This window comes from Mesocricetus auratus, unplaced genomic scaffold (assembly GCF_017639785.1).
Source record: "Mesocricetus auratus isolate SY011 unplaced genomic scaffold, BCM_Maur_2.0 Super-Scaffold_100028, whole genome shotgun sequence".
Classification (NCBI taxonomy): domain Eukaryota; kingdom Metazoa; phylum Chordata; class Mammalia; order Rodentia; family Cricetidae; genus Mesocricetus; species Mesocricetus auratus.
Genome location: NW_024429209.1, coordinates 24,086,327 through 24,102,953, shown reverse-complemented (window position 1 = coordinate 24,102,953; position 16,627 = coordinate 24,086,327). Strand labels below are relative to the sequence as shown.

Sequence of the window (16,627 nt, the reverse complement as noted above, 5' to 3'; positions counted from 1 at the left end):
GCATTGTTTCCCAACCTTGCCAGTCAAATGTTCCAACAGCCAGTGACTGCCTATCTCTCTCACATCTTCTATAGCTTTAGTATTTTAGCAACTGAAAAGACAGCATAAAATTTTCGTGTGGGATGGGTTTGCTTATTATGACTTGAGTTTTTGTTTTGTGATTTCTGATTGTGCATTAATCTATCATGGGTCCCTTTCAGACTGCTAGAGTTGGGATGAGGTGGGTATGCTGTTACATGCAAAGTCTACAATCCCTTGGCCTTCTGCAGTAAGCTTCTTAGTCTTGGGGTTTGATTTTCCACAGATCTCTTCCTCTGCCTGTTGAAGTTCCCCATTAGTCAAAGTTAACCTCTGAAGGGTGGAAACCAGGCTTAGATTCTAAAGTTTGTGTAAATATTTTGTTTTCCAGGTCTTGAGTCACAACGTCCAAATATAATACTTGGGTTAGTAATATGTCAGAAAGTCAAACGTCCTACGAGCGCTGGAGAGGTAGACAAGACAGATGAGAAGCGGACTCGACCCCAACAGGAAGAATCAGAGACTTCCATTTATCCCAAAGTACCTGCAGCTTTGCCATCTGAGAAGAAGCCTACCAAGTACCACCTGCACTCTGCAGACACAGCTGCCAGCAGCACCACACCCCCGGGCTCTCCGCCACCCCCTCCTCCTCCTCCTCCTCCTCCTCTTCCTGAACCCCCAGTACTGAAAATACTGTCATCCCTCAAGCCAGGATCCACCAGCACTGTCACAGCACCCACCACATCAGCAGTGGTCACCACCACAGCTTCCCCTGTTGTTTCCGCCACTTCAAAAACAGCCTCACCTCTGGAGCACATCCTACAGACTCTGTTTGGGAAAAAGAAGTCATTTGAACCCTCTGTCCAAGAGTCTGTCAGGTCTACCCTGTCTCCACACCAGGATCCCAAGGCCAAGGGGGAGGCCGCCATGTCAGCAGCTCCTTTGTTGGATCCAATTGTCCAGCAGTTTGGTCAGTTCTCAAAAGACAAGGCTCTGGAGGAAGAAGAGGAAGATGACCGGCCCTATGACCCGGAAGAGGAGTACAACCCCGAGCGAGCCTTCCATACCCTGCTTGCTGAGCCAGGGAGACGCCATGACGTGGAAAATGTCCCTGAGACAACTGAGAGGGAAGAGGTGGCCTACGACCCAGAAGATGAGACCATCTTAGAAGAAGCTAAAGTGACCATTGAAGACCTGCCCAATCGGATGTGCGTCAAAGTCAGCTCCACTGAGAGGCCTGCTGACTTCACCACCGATGCCACTAATGCCTCTCTAGTAGAGCAACAGAAAATGTTAGAAGAGCTAAATAAGCAGATTGAGGAGCAAAAGAGGCAGCTGGAGGAGCAAGAAGAAGCCCTTCGGCAGCAGAGGGCTGCCGTTGGCGTGTCCATGGCACATTTCTCTGTGTCAGATGCACTGATGTCACCACCTCCCAAGTCCTCCCTGGCCAAGACGGACCTGTTCTCTCAGGAACAGCAGGCCCAGGACCCAAGTCACGGAGCCCTGGGTGCCAACCACAACTTAGACTCAAGACAGAGTAGGGACCCCAGGCAGGCCAGGAGGCTGGCTGCTGAGAACACTGAGAGTGAACCTCTTCCCAGGGCTCCCACAGGAAGCACACCTGGCCCACAAAGCACCTTGCCTGCCAGGGAGACTCCTGCTGGGACTGCAGCAGTCCAGGGGCCTGTGTTGGCTCCGGAAGCCAAGGAGTCAGTGGCTGTTCCCTGGGCTCCAAGTGAAAACGCTGTGTTGAGGCCGGAACATGATATCCAGAAGTGTGAGCACCCTGGTAACCCTGTCGCGTTGCCCCTGGACAACAGCCACCTTCCTGCTGCTGGTGATGGCGCAGCCAGACCCGCAGCGCCCCGCAGAGTGCTGCTGCCCACGCCTCCTAGCGCCACCTTACCACCCAGCTTCCCTTTGCAGCCTGAAGCCCAGAATTTCACTTCCGGAGGAAGGGAGTCTTTTCCAGGGCCCATGTATCTGTCTCAGGAAACATCTCTTGGCTCATCCCAATACGAGGACACTCGGGGTGCTCAGTCTGCTGGGAGGAGTGACAGCCCAGCAGCTGATACTGAGGACAGCAGGGAGACACAGCTCAGGACTGGCGAGGGAACTACTCCATTCCTCCAACCTGGGCAGAGGGGAGGGGGCCCTCAGCCCCAGTTTCCTGGCCAGCGTGAACCTTTGCCACGCACTTTTGGGATGTCGGGGCACCATGGCCCCGGTTTCCCAGGACCTAGGGGGCCAGTCCCTCCCTTTTCAGAAGAAAATATTGTTCCAAACAGTGATGGACCAAGAGGCCCACCACCTGCCCGATTTGGGGCCCAGAAGCCACCAATCCCTTCCTTGTTCTCTGGGCAACATGGGCCACCTCCCTACGGAGACAGCAGGGGACTCTCACCTTCTTATCTTGGTGGGCCCAGAGGAGGAACTCCGCCCCAGTTTGAAGAACGCAAGGACCCACATGGGGAGAAGAGAGAATTCCAGGACACGCCATACAACGAGATGGCAGGTACCTCTGCTCAGTGTGAAGGACCAGACCAGGCCCAGTTCATGGGGAACAGGGCACCCTTCCAATTTGGAGGCCAGAGACGGCCCCTGCTGACTCAGATGAAAGGACCCCGTGGAGGGCCTCCGCCATCTCAGTTTGGAGGCCAAAGGGGACCACCTCCTGGCCACTTTGTGGGTCCACGTGGACCCCATCCTAGTCAGTTCGAGACTTCCCGCAGCCCTCACCCTGGCCAATTTGAAGGGCCCAGGAACCAAGCACCTGGTTTCATGCCCGGCCCCCGCGGCGTTCAGCCCCAGCAGTTCGAAGAGCAGAGGGTGAACTCACCACCGCGGTTTGCTGGTCAGAGGGCACCAGCACCCCTGCCGTATGGAGGACCAAGGGGGCCCGCACCCTTTGCCGAGAAAAATGATCAGCCACCTTCTCGGTTTCACTTTCAAGGACAGTCTTCCCAGCCTGTGAAGCCTCCCCCTCGGCCCCTGCTGGAGCTACCCAGCCACCCTCCTCAGCACAGGAAGGACCGATGGGATGACGCAGGCCCGGCCGCTGCCCTGCCTTCCAGTGCTGGGTCTGGGCAGGGCCCTGAGACTGACGGGCAGTGGGCCACGTCCGAGTTCCGAGAAGGCAAAAGCCATGAGTACAGGAGCCCAGCTTTTGAAGGGAGGCAGAGGGAGCGGTTTGAAGGAGGACCTAAAGAAAAGCCTCTGGATGAGGCTGAAGCTCAAGGGTCGGAGAGTCGGCAGGGCCGGGCATTTGAGGATCGGAGGCGAGAGCGCGAGAGAGGCAGAAACTGGAGTCGAGAAAGAGACTGGGAGAGGAGCCGGGAGTGGGACCGGCACCGGGAGTGGGACAAAGGCAGAGATAGGAGCTCCAACAGGGACAGGGAGAGAGACACCGACCGGGCTAAGGAGTGGGACCGAAACCGGGAGAGAAGCAGGAATCGCGACCGTGATCGGGAAAGGCGGCGAGACCGAGACAGGTCCCGGAGCAGAGACCGAGACAGGGACCGTGAGAGAACCCGAGACAGGGACCGGGACCGAGGCCGGGACCGGAAGGACCGTAGCAAGAGCAGAGAGAGCCCTCGGGACCTGAAGTCTGAGGCCAGGACCTCCGATGGGGGCCCTGCCACAGCCCAGGCCTAGAGGCCATTGCACTCAGGGCTGGTGGCAAGACACACGCTGGTGAGGACAAAGACCTCGTGTCAGCTATTGTTCATATAGGCTCAGACTGGCAAAGACCCTTTTAAAAGCCAAGTACATAAAATGTGTTGAGCAAAAAGTTTTTGAAATAGCTATGAACTTAGATGCAGGATATAATATTCTGGACTTCAGGAATTACTGTAATTTTGTGTATAATGGTTTGTTACAAAATTTCCCAACTTTACAATTCTGATGTTTTTTTAATAACTTAATATTTCCATTTAAAATTACAGAAATGGGAAAGTATCTACAAAAGCATATTGCTTTTTTTTCAGATTATAAAGTTATCTTTTCCAATAACTTGACTGGTGTAAGTTTTAAGGGAATTTCAGTGGACCGTAGAGCTAGCTTTCCCTGTGCTGCCATCTCTGCTTCCATATACCCTGAGCTGTCCTGGGGCTCGCAGCGCTGCCCTGGATGGAAAGTACTGTTGAGTGGGTGAGCTGGGGTGTGTGCTTGCAGCTGTGGGAGAACGGTCTTCCTAAGCCTGGCTCCCCACAACGCATCACTTCAGAAGTTTTTTCAGAACATAATTAGAAATATCCCGTCCTAGTGAAAATTGTTACATTTTAAATAACTATTTTTAAATGTTCGAATTTATCGGCCTAAAGAAGAAGCAAAGCAGTTCAGAGTAGCTTATGAGGGAAGAGGCAGGAGGCGTTCAGAAAAGCATTGCCCAGTGCTGTCCTCTGAGTGTCTCTCTGCAGACCCACAGGCCCCAGACAGATGATGGGTTTGGAAGCTTCTCATGGGATGGGGCAATGTTGGTACCAAGTCTGGAAGTGGATTGAGGGTGAAACAGACTGCTTCGTAGCCTTTAGACTACTCCACTGTTGCTGCATAGCCCCTCTGAAGATGCTGTGAGAAGGTCGGCTAACTTATTTGACTGTGCAAATATGTTTGATAGTTCCTTTTATATTTTCATAAACTTACTTTTTCAGATAGAGAATTAGAGATCTTCGTTTGTTCTTTGGAGTCTTTTATTTCACTGTACATCACTACAGATTTTTTTCACTTTATAGCACAAATTTTTAAGTTGAGAAGACATGGAAAAAATAGCAATTTGGGATATTTGCTATTACAAACCAAATGTCAGTAGGTTAAATTACATGAAAGTGTCAATTTCAACATCAAATAAGATGTAAAGGTTTTTTTTAACATATGAAGTAAAATTTTCTAACTTAAATGCACAGCATAAAAATCAAGTGTGTTTCTTTTAGGTTTACTTGGTAGAAATTTCTGTACATTGTATTTTGTATTGCAGAGTGTTATATCACTGTCCATTTAAACACAGGACATCATAGGTTTTGTTACTTGGAGTAGAATAAATATCTACAGAGTTCTTGTCTCTCTCTTCACTCAGCCTTGACCCCCAGTTGTCACAGGTGGAGGCACAAGCATCCCACTCCCAACTAGCAGCCTGCCTTGGATGCTGCCTGCTGTATGGTGTCAGGACCCAGGGAGCAATGTGCTGGCAGGTGTCGATCCTGGTGTCGAACCCTGACTGCATGTGAATGGGCTTGCAGGAAGCCTGCGAGTGTCAGTGAAAACCACTCGTGTTGGAGCAGGGTGTAGTGAGTGCACAGGTGTCATGGGTCGAGTCCAGCCCTTTACTGCTGGCTTTTAAAAAGGAGCCCAGCTGATTGTGGAGCAACGACTCTGGTGGAGTTGGTGGCCCAGCTTGCCTGGGCCCTTGACTGCCACCTGCTGGTAAGACTTGGACCTACATCCGGCTCCTGTATCACCACCTAGGTACCCAGTGCTGCGGGAACTTGGCAGGAAGATACTGACCCAGGCCCTGCAGGTGTAGTGTTTGCTGGGGCTTGGAGGCTGATAGCAACTCGCTCACCAAAACACTTGAACCTGTGAGAGACATTTCAGATCCAACCATATTCAGTCTTATCTTTTGTTTAATAAGATGTGGATTGCATAATAAACATTTATTGGGTATATTATAATTCTGGATAATTCTCAAAGGTATCACACATTCACCCAAACACTTGTTTACAGGAGGGCTTGGTAGCATGTGCATCATAGGCAGGCAGATTTCTCTAAGTTTAAGGCCAGGTTGTATAATGAGACCTTGTCTCAAAAAAACAGTACCATAGTGGCATCTTGTTCCACCAATAGACTTGAGGTACCGGCCTTAGGGGTGTGGCTTTAGGTGTGCAGATTTGATCCCTTATGAGGAAGGGGAGGGGCTCGCTCTCTCTTCTGGCTTCTTCTCTAGGAGTATTTCATCTTCAAGTTTAGATGTGGACTGTACTGGATTTTCATGGGTTGCCTCCAAACTGTGCTTCTGTTGACTCCTTGACAAAGCTGGCCTCCTTTAGTGATGACTAAAGCCTTCATACTCCTTTGGAACAGGGCTCACCTTTTCAAGTAGTTTGCATTTTTCTTCAGTTAGCACAGGAAGCTCAAGAGCAAGTCTTTTCTCTCTTCCCCATACACTCGGCTTCGAATTGATTGGAAGTCTCTCCACAGAAACAGGAGAACAGTAAGCAGTCCAAGGATAAGCACACGCATTGCCAATTCCAATGAGAAAAAAAAAGAAAAACGGCAGCAACTCCAGAACCCGCCCCATGCACCCGTGGTGGCCCCTGGCCCTGCCACCGCCACACCCATTGGGGGAGCTATGGTTTACTCTGTTACTGATTCTGAAAAGCCTGCAAACAAATTGAACACCCAAAAGGATTTATACTTAATGCAAATGGGAGCCCATTTGTGTGAAAGATTTAAAAGGTATGGAGGAAGCAGTAGTTTCTTACGGCATGCACTCACTATGTGTGAAGCAGCTAGTAAGGGAATGAGTCACAAGAAATAGTAACTCCTAATGACTGGCTTCAGTTAGTCTCAGCAGTTTCAGAACGGGGTCCACAGCTGCAGTGGAAGTCACATTGGAGGAAAAGAGCCCAAGGATCCCCCCCGAACATCAAGGCAGAATCAAAGGTTACGAGGCTTTCCAAGATGAGATTCTTGGTGAGGGCCGTCTTGCTGATGCAGAGACACGGAGCTGCATACAATGAACAAACACATCTTGTCCCTATGCCATACAGTAGCCTTGAATGCTTGGGACAAGATTCACGAACCAGGGAGAAGAATTGAGTCATATACTAAGGTTATACAAGGTCCAAAAGAACCCTTTAGTGACTTTTTGCAAAGATTGACTAAAGCTGAACAAATAGAGTTGGCAGATCCAGAAGCTAGATGAGTACTCATTGAATCTCTGGCTTTTGAAAATGCTGATTTAGAATGCAAAAAGGTACCTGGGCCCTTAAAGATCAGATCAGCACCAATGGATGAATGGATCCTGCACATAGCCAATATTGAGCCTTTTGATTATAACACTGAGGCTTGGGTAGGAGAAGCGATCTCCAAAGGTATGAAAAGACATCAAAATACCAAATGTTTTAATTGTAGAATAGGCAGGGCATCTGAAAAGAAATTGTAGACAAGGTATTCCTAGAAATAACACTTCTGGGAATGATCCAAAAATAAGATTCCCCCAACCTTCTGGATTACGTAGAAGATGCAGCAAAGGCGGACATTGAACCAATGAGTAGATCAGGAGACAAGACCTGGGGGCTGGAGAGATGGCTCAGAGGCTAAGAACACTGGCTGCTCTTCCAGAGGTCCTGAGTTCAATTCCCAGCAACCACATGGTGGCTCACAACCATCTGTGAGATCTGGTGCCCTCTTCTGGCCTGCAGGCATATATGGAGTGCTATATAAATAATAAATAAAATCTTAAAAAGACTAGATCTGAAGTCACTACATCTGTTCATGGTCACAATGGGTGGCAGTCATGTGTGTAAGGCCAGGACCCTCCTGAGTCTCTCATGGAGTGCCTGTGTTAGGGGATACTTTGAGAACAGAAGAAAGATCGGGGTGGCCAGGCTGGGACAAGGGTAAGAGGCACCACAGGGAACAGCCTGGGGAACTAGGATTTTTAGGCACACATATTAAGATACACAGGACTAGAATAATACCGGCTAATTTTATTTGGGGAGAAGTCACTTACATGAGAAACGGAAAACCCATGAGTTCCAGCTCCGAGGATCAATGCCCGCTGCTTTCCATGACCAGAACCAAGAGAGAGCAAGCCTGTCCCGGACCCCAGACCAAGTCCCACATGCTCATGTACAAAGCAGTGACCATGGCCAAATGGGTGTGGTCGATGCTGAAGGTGCATCTGGTAGAGCTCTCACTACAAGGACTGCTCTGTGTCTTGATGGCAATACTCTCACATGACTTATTTCTCAAGAACTGAGATTCAGAAGAGACTCCATCTAGTAAGTGGGTGGCAGCTCTTGGGGAGTTCAGATCCCAAAGGGGAGGTATGGAGTTGGTGGGGAAGAAGGAAAGACTGTGTGGTGATATTTTGTTTATGATCTAACAAATAAAGCTCGCCTGAAGATCAGAGTGCAGAGCTAACCACACTTGTTGGCCATAGAGGCCAGGCAGTGGCAGCACACACCTTTAATCCCAGCATTTGAGAAGCAGAGGCAGATGGATCTCTGTTAATTCAAGGCCACCCTGGGTTTAGATTAACTCAATCTAAAAGAGAAACAAAAACTAGTTGTGGGGGCTCACACCTTTAATTCCAGCACTAAGGAGGTGGAGACTGATGTGACACAGCTGGGTGGAGATAGGAATATAAGGTGGGAAGAAACAGGAGTTCTATGAAATCTGAGCAGCAGTCAGTCTGAGGAGGCAGTCAGATTGCCCTTTTGGTCTGAGTATTGGTAGAGATAAGAACTTTAGCTTGTGGTGGCACAAGCTCGGGAGGCAGAGGCAGATGGATCTCTGTGAGTTCTAAGCCAGCCTAGTCTACAGAGCGAGTTACAGGACAGCTAAGGTTGTTAACACAGAGAAACCCTGTCTCAGAGGGAAAAAATAAAACAACAACAACAAAAACCTCTAAGGGCTGGCTGCTCTGCTTCTCTGATACTTCAGCTTTCACCCCCTGATAGTGGATTCTGAGTTTTTATTAAGACTAAAGAGAATTTGTGCTATTAAGGCCAAAGAGACTGGCACTGTTAGGTCCTGGAGCACAAAAAAAAAAAAAAAATGACCATCAGACCACTGAGGTCTATTAACTAGAAGCAACTTTATTTCATCACTGCAGGGTACAAAAACTTCTAACTAGTTAGGACCACAGACCCGAGAAGGGCCATAAGCGTCTTTTTATAGCAAAAGACAATATGCAGGGTGGGGAGTGAGTACCTAGAGTTGGGATTTACAGCCTCTGGGGAGTGCATCCCAGACTCAGGATTTATGACCACTGGGGAGTGCACCCCTGAGTTGCAGTGGAATTTTACAACCTCTGATTACAGGGTGTTCAAGATGTTTACATAGCTGTGAGTGTTTTAACTGCCCCCCCACCCCAAATCTGGGGAGAATGTAGGGCAAGGAGTCAGGTAGCTTGTTTGAAGCAGCTATCAGCTCCAGTACCCCTCAAATGTGTATGTAGGCTACAGACATACAATTTTTCATATTCCTGGGCTCTTCAGCACTATCTGAGGATGAATTGGAATGGCTGCCACTTTATTGCAGAAAGGCTACATTTTCTTTTTTTTTCTTTTTTTTTTTTTTTTTGGTTTTTTTTCGAGACAGGGTTTCTCTGTATTGTTTTGGAACCTGTCCTGGAACTCGTAGACCAGACTTGGTCTCGAACTCACAGAGATCCACCTGCCTCTGCCACCACCTTCGGACTAGGGCTACACCTTTTTATACTCTGTAATTGCACAAAGGATTAAATGGGAGAAAGGGGGCATGTGATCTGGGGTGTGTGTGTGGCTGGTGATCAGGAATTGAGAAAGCTAGCATTGACCTTGACAAGTTAAGAGGCACCAGTCATGTTAATGGAAGGGCCACAAGAATACCCCCCCCCCCTACTTAGCAAGCAGGAACTCTCCTCAAGCCCCTGAGAGGATCAGGGATTATTATTTTTTTTTTGTCTAAATGCCGACTTTGGGAAAAGTGACTTTTTGGGGGGATCAGACACTCCATTATAGAATATTGCTGGGTTTTGTATGTCTTAGTTTATTCAAATATCCAAAGCTTTTTTTTGGGGGGGGGTTTCGAGACAGGGTTTCTCTGTGGCTTTGGAGGCTGTCCTGGAACTAGCTCTTGTAGACCAGGCTGGCCTCGAACTCACAGAGATCCGCCTGCCTCTGCCTCCCGAGTGCTGGGATTAAAGGCGTGCGCCACCAACGCCCGGCAAAATATCCAAAGCTTTAATGTGAGCAGAGTTAAGGCAAGACAAATATTAGTGTGACCCTGAGTAGACCTTAGGAATTTATAAATCTCCATGATCAAATATCAAGCATATGTCACTTGTCTAAATTTTCTAGCAGTTAACCTGTATGGGAATAGGCAGAGTTATCATGCTATATGGTCCCAAAGTGGCAGGGAATTTTTTTTCCCCAATAAACAAAAGAATTGTTATGATAAAGCTCCAGGGGAACCGTGGTGGATTCCATGGCAGAGGAGGGTGACTGAGGTGAAGGGGGACGTGGGGGGGGGCAGCACAGGACGGGACACAAACACACCAGGCAGAAAGAGCTTAGTAAGAAGTTTAATTAGAAAGGGAAAGTGGGGGGGGGGAGCGGCCTGGAGAGACGGCTCAGAGGATAAGAACACTGACTGTTCTTCCAGAGGTCCTGAGTTCAATTCCCAGCAACCACATGGTGGCTCACAACCACCTGTAATGAGATCTGGTGCCCTCTTCTGGCATACATGCAGGCAGAACGCTGTGTACATGATAAATAAATAAATCTTTAAAAAAATAATAAAAGGAAAGGGGGAGGAAAGAGGAAAAGAGACACAGAGGACAGAAGACAGAGACAGTAAATTCCTGTCTGCTCCAAGAGAACGGCAGAAAAGAGAGTGGGACAGAAGGAGCAGAAAGAGGGTGTAAGTGGGCAGAGGTCCTACTTTTAAAGGGGTCCTTTGCAACTGGGGTGACCAGAGTCCTGCCTGAATGCATTCTGGCAGGTGACAGGGGCAGGCCAGCATAATGCCGGAGTCCTCCTTACAAGAGTTATTTTGTTTAAAGTTACCACACACACACACACACACACACACACACACACCTCTATTGAAACCCATGGAAAGGCATAATGGTGAGTGTTTGGTTGGAACCTCCAGCTCCTCCTGCACTGTCTGGGAAGCCCCATTGCTGTCTCTCCAAACCCCGCCCACTCAGGTTATCTTCCAACAAAGGAAGGTACCAAAAAGCCCACTTCCACATTCTTGGTAGCTATGGCACCTTCCTTCCCTGAAGTCCCCACCTGAAACATTCAGTTTTTGACCATACTTGTGCACAAACCCAGTTTATGGCTGACACGTCGTCTCCCTTTGCCTACAACCTATATAATCATCCTGCTTTCGTCCAGGTGTGTGGCTTCTCCAGCCTCTACCTCTGGGACTGGAGAATCCGTCCAGGAGTTTCTTCGCTCAAGTAAACCTGTTGCTATGCTTTTCCAGTTCAGCTTGATCTGCCTTACTGCATTGACAGAGAAACCTGTTATCGGGGGACAGAAAACCCATTAGTGAGATTCACTTTTTAAAAAAATGAAAGTAAAAATGTGATCCACAAACTTTGTCAAGCAGCAAGGGTGGCCCCAACTCCTTTACACACGTATATGCAAATGAGCCCACACCCACCCACACATGTTCACACATAGGCACACGTGCTCAAGCAGAGAAACTGAGCGGGTCCTGGGAGGGCAACGCCGGACCTCCATAGGCAGCAACAAGATGGAAACACAGCCGGTTCTGCAGCACAGGAGAAGCCCGTTTGTCCTGTCAGGAAACACATCTCCTCACAGCAGTGTAAGGAGTTCTAGGCTTTCAGGGACCTCAACTGAGGCTAAACTGGGATTGATGGTTTCAGTGCTAAAAAGGATTTCAGGACTGGTCGTATATGCTTTTTAAAATTTCTTATTATTCATCACCTGACTTATTTGTGTTACGGGTATGTATTGCCACACTATGTCTACAAAAGGTCAGAGGACAACTTGTGGGAACTGGTTCTCTTCTCCCACGTGTGGGTACTGGGAATCAATCACATGAAGGTTGTTACGTTTGGCTGCAAGCATGTTGCCTGCTGAGCCATCTCGGTGGCCCTTCAGAGGCGCTTTAAAGTGGTTCTGATTTGCATTTCCCTAATGGCTATGGATGCTGAACATTTAAGTGCTTCTCAGAAATTTGAATTTCCTCTATTGAGAGCTCTATGTTTAGATCTCTACCCCATTTTTTAAATTGGATTATTTGTTTTCTTGAGACCTAGTTTCTTGAGTTCTTTATATATATTGGATATGTGGAGTTGATGAAATCCCCCCCCCGTTGTGCAAGCTGTTGTTTTGTCCTATTCTGTGTCCTTTATCTCCCAGAAGCTTTTCAATTTTGTGAGGTCCCTTTTATTAATCGCTGACCCTAGTGTCTGTGCTGTCAGGGCTCTGTTCAGGAAGTTGTCTCCTGTGCCAACGCATTCAAGGCTATCCCTGACTTTCTCTTCTATCAGGGTCAACTTTCGACCTACAAACCTATCACACTTGCAAGATGTGCTCGGGCGATGGAGGTGCGGAAGTTATAGGAGTAGCCAGTCAAGGACTGGTCTACGTTGAGGCCCACACCAAGAGAGGGAGCCCATGTCCCTACACTTCCTTGATGACCAGGAACAGGAGACTGGATAGCCCAGAGACCTACGATAGAAAAAGAAGCAATGAAATGATGCCTAATGATATTCTCATATACTCGTAGATTGGCACCTGGCCCGATAGTCATCAGAGAGATGGGAGCAGATGCAAAGACCCACAGCTGAACATGAGGCAGAGAGAGAGAGAGAGAGAGAGAGAGAGAGAGAGAGAGAGAGAGAGAGAGAGAGAGAGAGAGCCCAAACTGGAGACCTCCATCGGGCCCCGCCCCTTGGAGCTTGGGGAACCCCACAGAAGAGGGGAAGGGAGAAGTGTGTTGCGTGAATTCTAATTGGTCTTAGTAATAAAAACCCTGAGTCAGATATTAAGGGGTAGATGCTGAAAGACCAGAGAAGCCAAGCAGCAGCCACTATAGAGCTCTTACCTCTCTGAATCCTCAGACCAGAAGGGGTTGAGTTCCCGTCTCTAAGAAACCTCAGATTGAACCTGGAGCTCCTGTCTCCTCCTGCCTTGTATTCTTCTCTCTGCCTGGTCATATCACTTCCAGTCTCCACCTCCTCCTCAGTGCTGGGGTTCAAGATGTGAGCCACCACCACTTGGCACTGTTTCTCTTTTAGACTGAGTTAATCTCGTGTAGCCCAGGGTTGGCCTTGAACTCACAGATCCATTTGCCTCTGTCTCTGCAGTGCTGGGACTTAAAGGTGTGTGCCACCGCTGCCTGGCCTCTATGGCTAACTAGTGTGGCCAGCTCTGCACTCTGATCTTCAGGCAAGCTTTGTTAGAGCATAGACAAAATATCACCACAGAAGTATACACCAGGAGAACAGGCCTGTAGATATCAACTAGACAGGGCTCATGGGGGTTTCACAGAGACTGAAGCGGCAATTCCAGAGCCTGCATGGCCTGGCTAGCTTCAAACTCACAGAGATCCATTTGCCTCTGTAAATACCTTATGGCTGTTAGCTTGGAGTTTTCATGGGACTCCTCTAACAGTGGGAGTGGGGTATCTCTGACCTTTTCAGTCTGCTTTGGGACCCTTTCCCTCCTACTGAGTCCCCTCCCCCAACCCCAACCTTGACATAAGGGTTTGTACCTGGTCTTATTAATTGTATCTTGTTATGCCATGTTCAGAGAATATCCCTTCGGGATGCCTACTCTTTTCTGAGGGGAAACAGAGGAGTGAATCACGGCCTGTGGGAGCAGGGGTGGGGTCCTGGGAGGAGGGGAGGAAGGGGGAAACTGCGGGTCAGGATGTCTTCAAAGCAAAGCAAAACAAAACAGTGTTTTTTTTGTTTGTTTGGTTTTTTTTTTGTTTGTTTGTTGAGACAGGGTTTCTCTGTATTGTATTGGAAGCTGTCCTGGAACTCGCTCTGTAGACCAGGCTGGCCTCGAACTCACAGAGATCCGCCTGCCTCTGCCCTCCCGAGTGCTGGGATTAAAGGCGTGCACCACCAACGCCCGGCAACAACAGGGTGTTTTAACAGTGCTCCGGCAGTCTAGTTGGGACAAAAGGAGGGGTGCAGAAGAAAGTAAGCCACACAGGTGTGACCTCATCAAAGGACGAGTTGCGGCTCATTGCTTTCAGGATGGTCACTGATAGGATTTTGTTAGGTTTGAAGGGACTGCTTTTGAGGGTTGCAAGGAAAGTTAGCAAGACCACTGGGTGGCTTCTGAGGGGCACAAGTCCAGCCTCATGGGGGACCCAGGGAGGTTTTGTTTGAGACTCTCTAGGAAGGAATGAGGGACCTCGCAAGGTCATATACACAGTCAGGCCTCAAGCCTGGGTTATTGCTACTTTAACATACAATGCTTAATCTCAAGGGAGCATTAACTCTGTGTTGGCTGCTTTCGTGGCAAATGCAAATTATGCTGGAAGACAGGGTTTCAACTGTGTAGCTCTGGATGGCTCTGCATGGCCTGGAACACCGTTAGGTAGGCCAGGCTAGCTTCAAACTCACAGAAACCCACTTTGCCCTCCCAAGTGCTGGGACTAAAGAAATGTGACGCCATGCTCAGCAGTGAGAGGTGTTTTTACTCAGACTGCTGGGTGAGGGGGCCCTTAACCTTCTCACGCCACAAGACTTCTCCGCCATTCTATCCTGTTGTTTTGGGTGCTGTTAGCCCTTCTCAAAGTCATCTCACACTGATAACAAAGCCACTGTTCATTTTAGGAGGAAGCCATACCAGGTGGTACCTGCTGGCAGAGGCCAGAGACCATCAGATCCCCTCTAAAGCTGCAGTTACAGGTGGTTGGGGGCCACCTGACTTAAATGCTGGCATCCAAACTCAGGTCCTGAGGAAGATCAATATGTGCTCTTATCCACTGAGCTGTGTGTCCAAGTCCCCCAGTTCACCACTTTTTTTTTCTTTACTTCATTGAGTGCAGCCTTCCTGCCAATCTGGTTCCAGAGACGCATCAGTCCGAAATGAACACACAGGAGGCTGTATTAATTATGAAGCTGTTGGCCGTTTGCTTGGTTTCTTACTGGCTATTTCTGACTTAAGTATTACCCCATAATTGTAAATCTAAGTATTTTCTCTTACCGGAGAAAGGACCTGTTACTTCTATGGTGGCTACATGATGTCTGCCTGTGTCTCTCTTTCCCAGAATCCTCCTCAACTCCTAGTCCCACCTATCTTGCTTCCCTATTGGCCAACAGTGTTTTATTGACATATACACAGGGCTTCCCCATCAGTTGTTGTTTTTGTTTAAGATTTTATTTATTTATTATTTATTATTTATACAGCACTCTGCCTGCATGTACCCCTGCAGGCCAGAAGAGGGCACCAGATCTCATTATGGATGGTTGTGAGCCACCATGTGGTTGCTGGGAATTGAACTCAGGACCTCTGGAAGAGCAGCCAGTGCTCTTAACCTCTGAGCCATCTCTCCAGCCCCAGTTTTTTAAAGTCTGGATGTCAGCATCATGCCTAAGGACATAATCCTGGATTCTGAAGAGTTTTGCCTTCATTTGTATTATTATTATTATTTCTTCTTTCTTTCCTCTTCCTTCTCCTCCTTCAAAAGGCATCTGACACTGCATCTGACTTACTTTCACTCTTCTATAAATGAAGCTTATAGCTTTCCTTTTGAGTGAAGCTTCATGTAAGACTCAAGGTTTATGTTGTGATTTCCTTTCACTGCCCAATGTTGAAAGGGTCATTTTTTTTTCTCCATTGAGTTGGTTTTGCACCTTTGTGTTCTCAACTGGCCTTGCTTGTGGGAGACTGGTCTCTGCTCTGTTTCCATTGATCTTCATGACTATTTCTTCTCCAACACTACACATTCTTTCCACTTTAGTCTCTTATGAAACTTATAAAATACATTTACTTAGTGTGAGCGTATGTCAATATGTGTGTATCATGGGCGTGTATGGAGCTCAGAGGACCACTTGTGGGAATCCGTTTTCTCCTACAAAGTGGAACCTGGAGATGGAATGTAAGACATCAGGCTTGCAGGCAGGCACTATCACCGACAACCTCTTATCAAACGCATAGCTATTCAAGTATATCTTTCCATTAAATGTAGAACAAGTTTGCATCTACAACAAAAACTTGCTGGATTTTTAATAAAAAATTTATCAAATCTATCACTTTGGGGAGACTGTATGGTTACTGTTGGGTTTTTCCAACAGTAACTATATAGATCTTCAATTTCCACGGAGTGTAACTTCCTGCAAACTTCTTCCTAATGCATATTTCTGGATTTATACCTAAGTGCATTTTCGAGTAGATGCAAATGTTATTGAAGTTAAGTTCAGTGTCTACAAGTTTGTTGTTGGTATATAGAAATATACTGATAGTTCCATGTTCTTGGGTTCTGCAACCTAGCTGAATTTCGTGTTGTATTTTTTTTTCCTACAACAGATTCCTTGGGATCTGGTTGATCAGGCTGATGAGCTCACCCTGCATCTTAATGTATAGTACAACTATTTTCTCTAAGTTAGACATGACCATTCCTGTCCAGGTGCAGAGCAGCTGCGACACCACAAGAAATTCTCCCCAAACTGGGCATTCCCTTGTGGAGAGAGGGGTGGTCTCATGGGCCTGTTGTTGATGCCTCTCTAATGGGAGTGAACAAACATTTGCTTTCTTTGTTTTGTTTTATTTTAAAGTTAACTCTGTAGCCCAGCAAACCTGGAGCTCTTTTTTGTAATCCAGGCTGTCTTCAAGTTCCTAGCAACTTTCCTGCGACCCTAAGTGCTGGGATTACAGATGTAAGCCATATTTGTCAC

The 16,627-nt window shown here is 47.8% G+C and overlaps 1 protein-coding gene across 7 annotated transcripts in view; it reads left to right on the top strand.

Annotated features, from left to right (window-relative positions):
* The window catches only part of Dido1 (death inducer-obliterator 1), a 56,603-nt gene extending 51,532 nt beyond the window's left edge, over positions 1 to 5,071 (top strand). For all 7 annotated transcript variants that reach the window (XM_013116627.3, XM_013116628.3, XM_005074526.4 and 4 more), the window contains one exon: positions 410 to 5,071. In XM_013116627.3, the coding sequence (XP_012972081.1) occupies positions 410 to 3,672 (3,263 nt within the window). In that variant the 3' untranslated portion in view covers positions 3,673 to 5,071. The remainder of the gene's footprint in view (positions 1 to 409) is intronic.
* Positions 5,072 to 16,627: the final 11,556 nt, after the last annotated feature.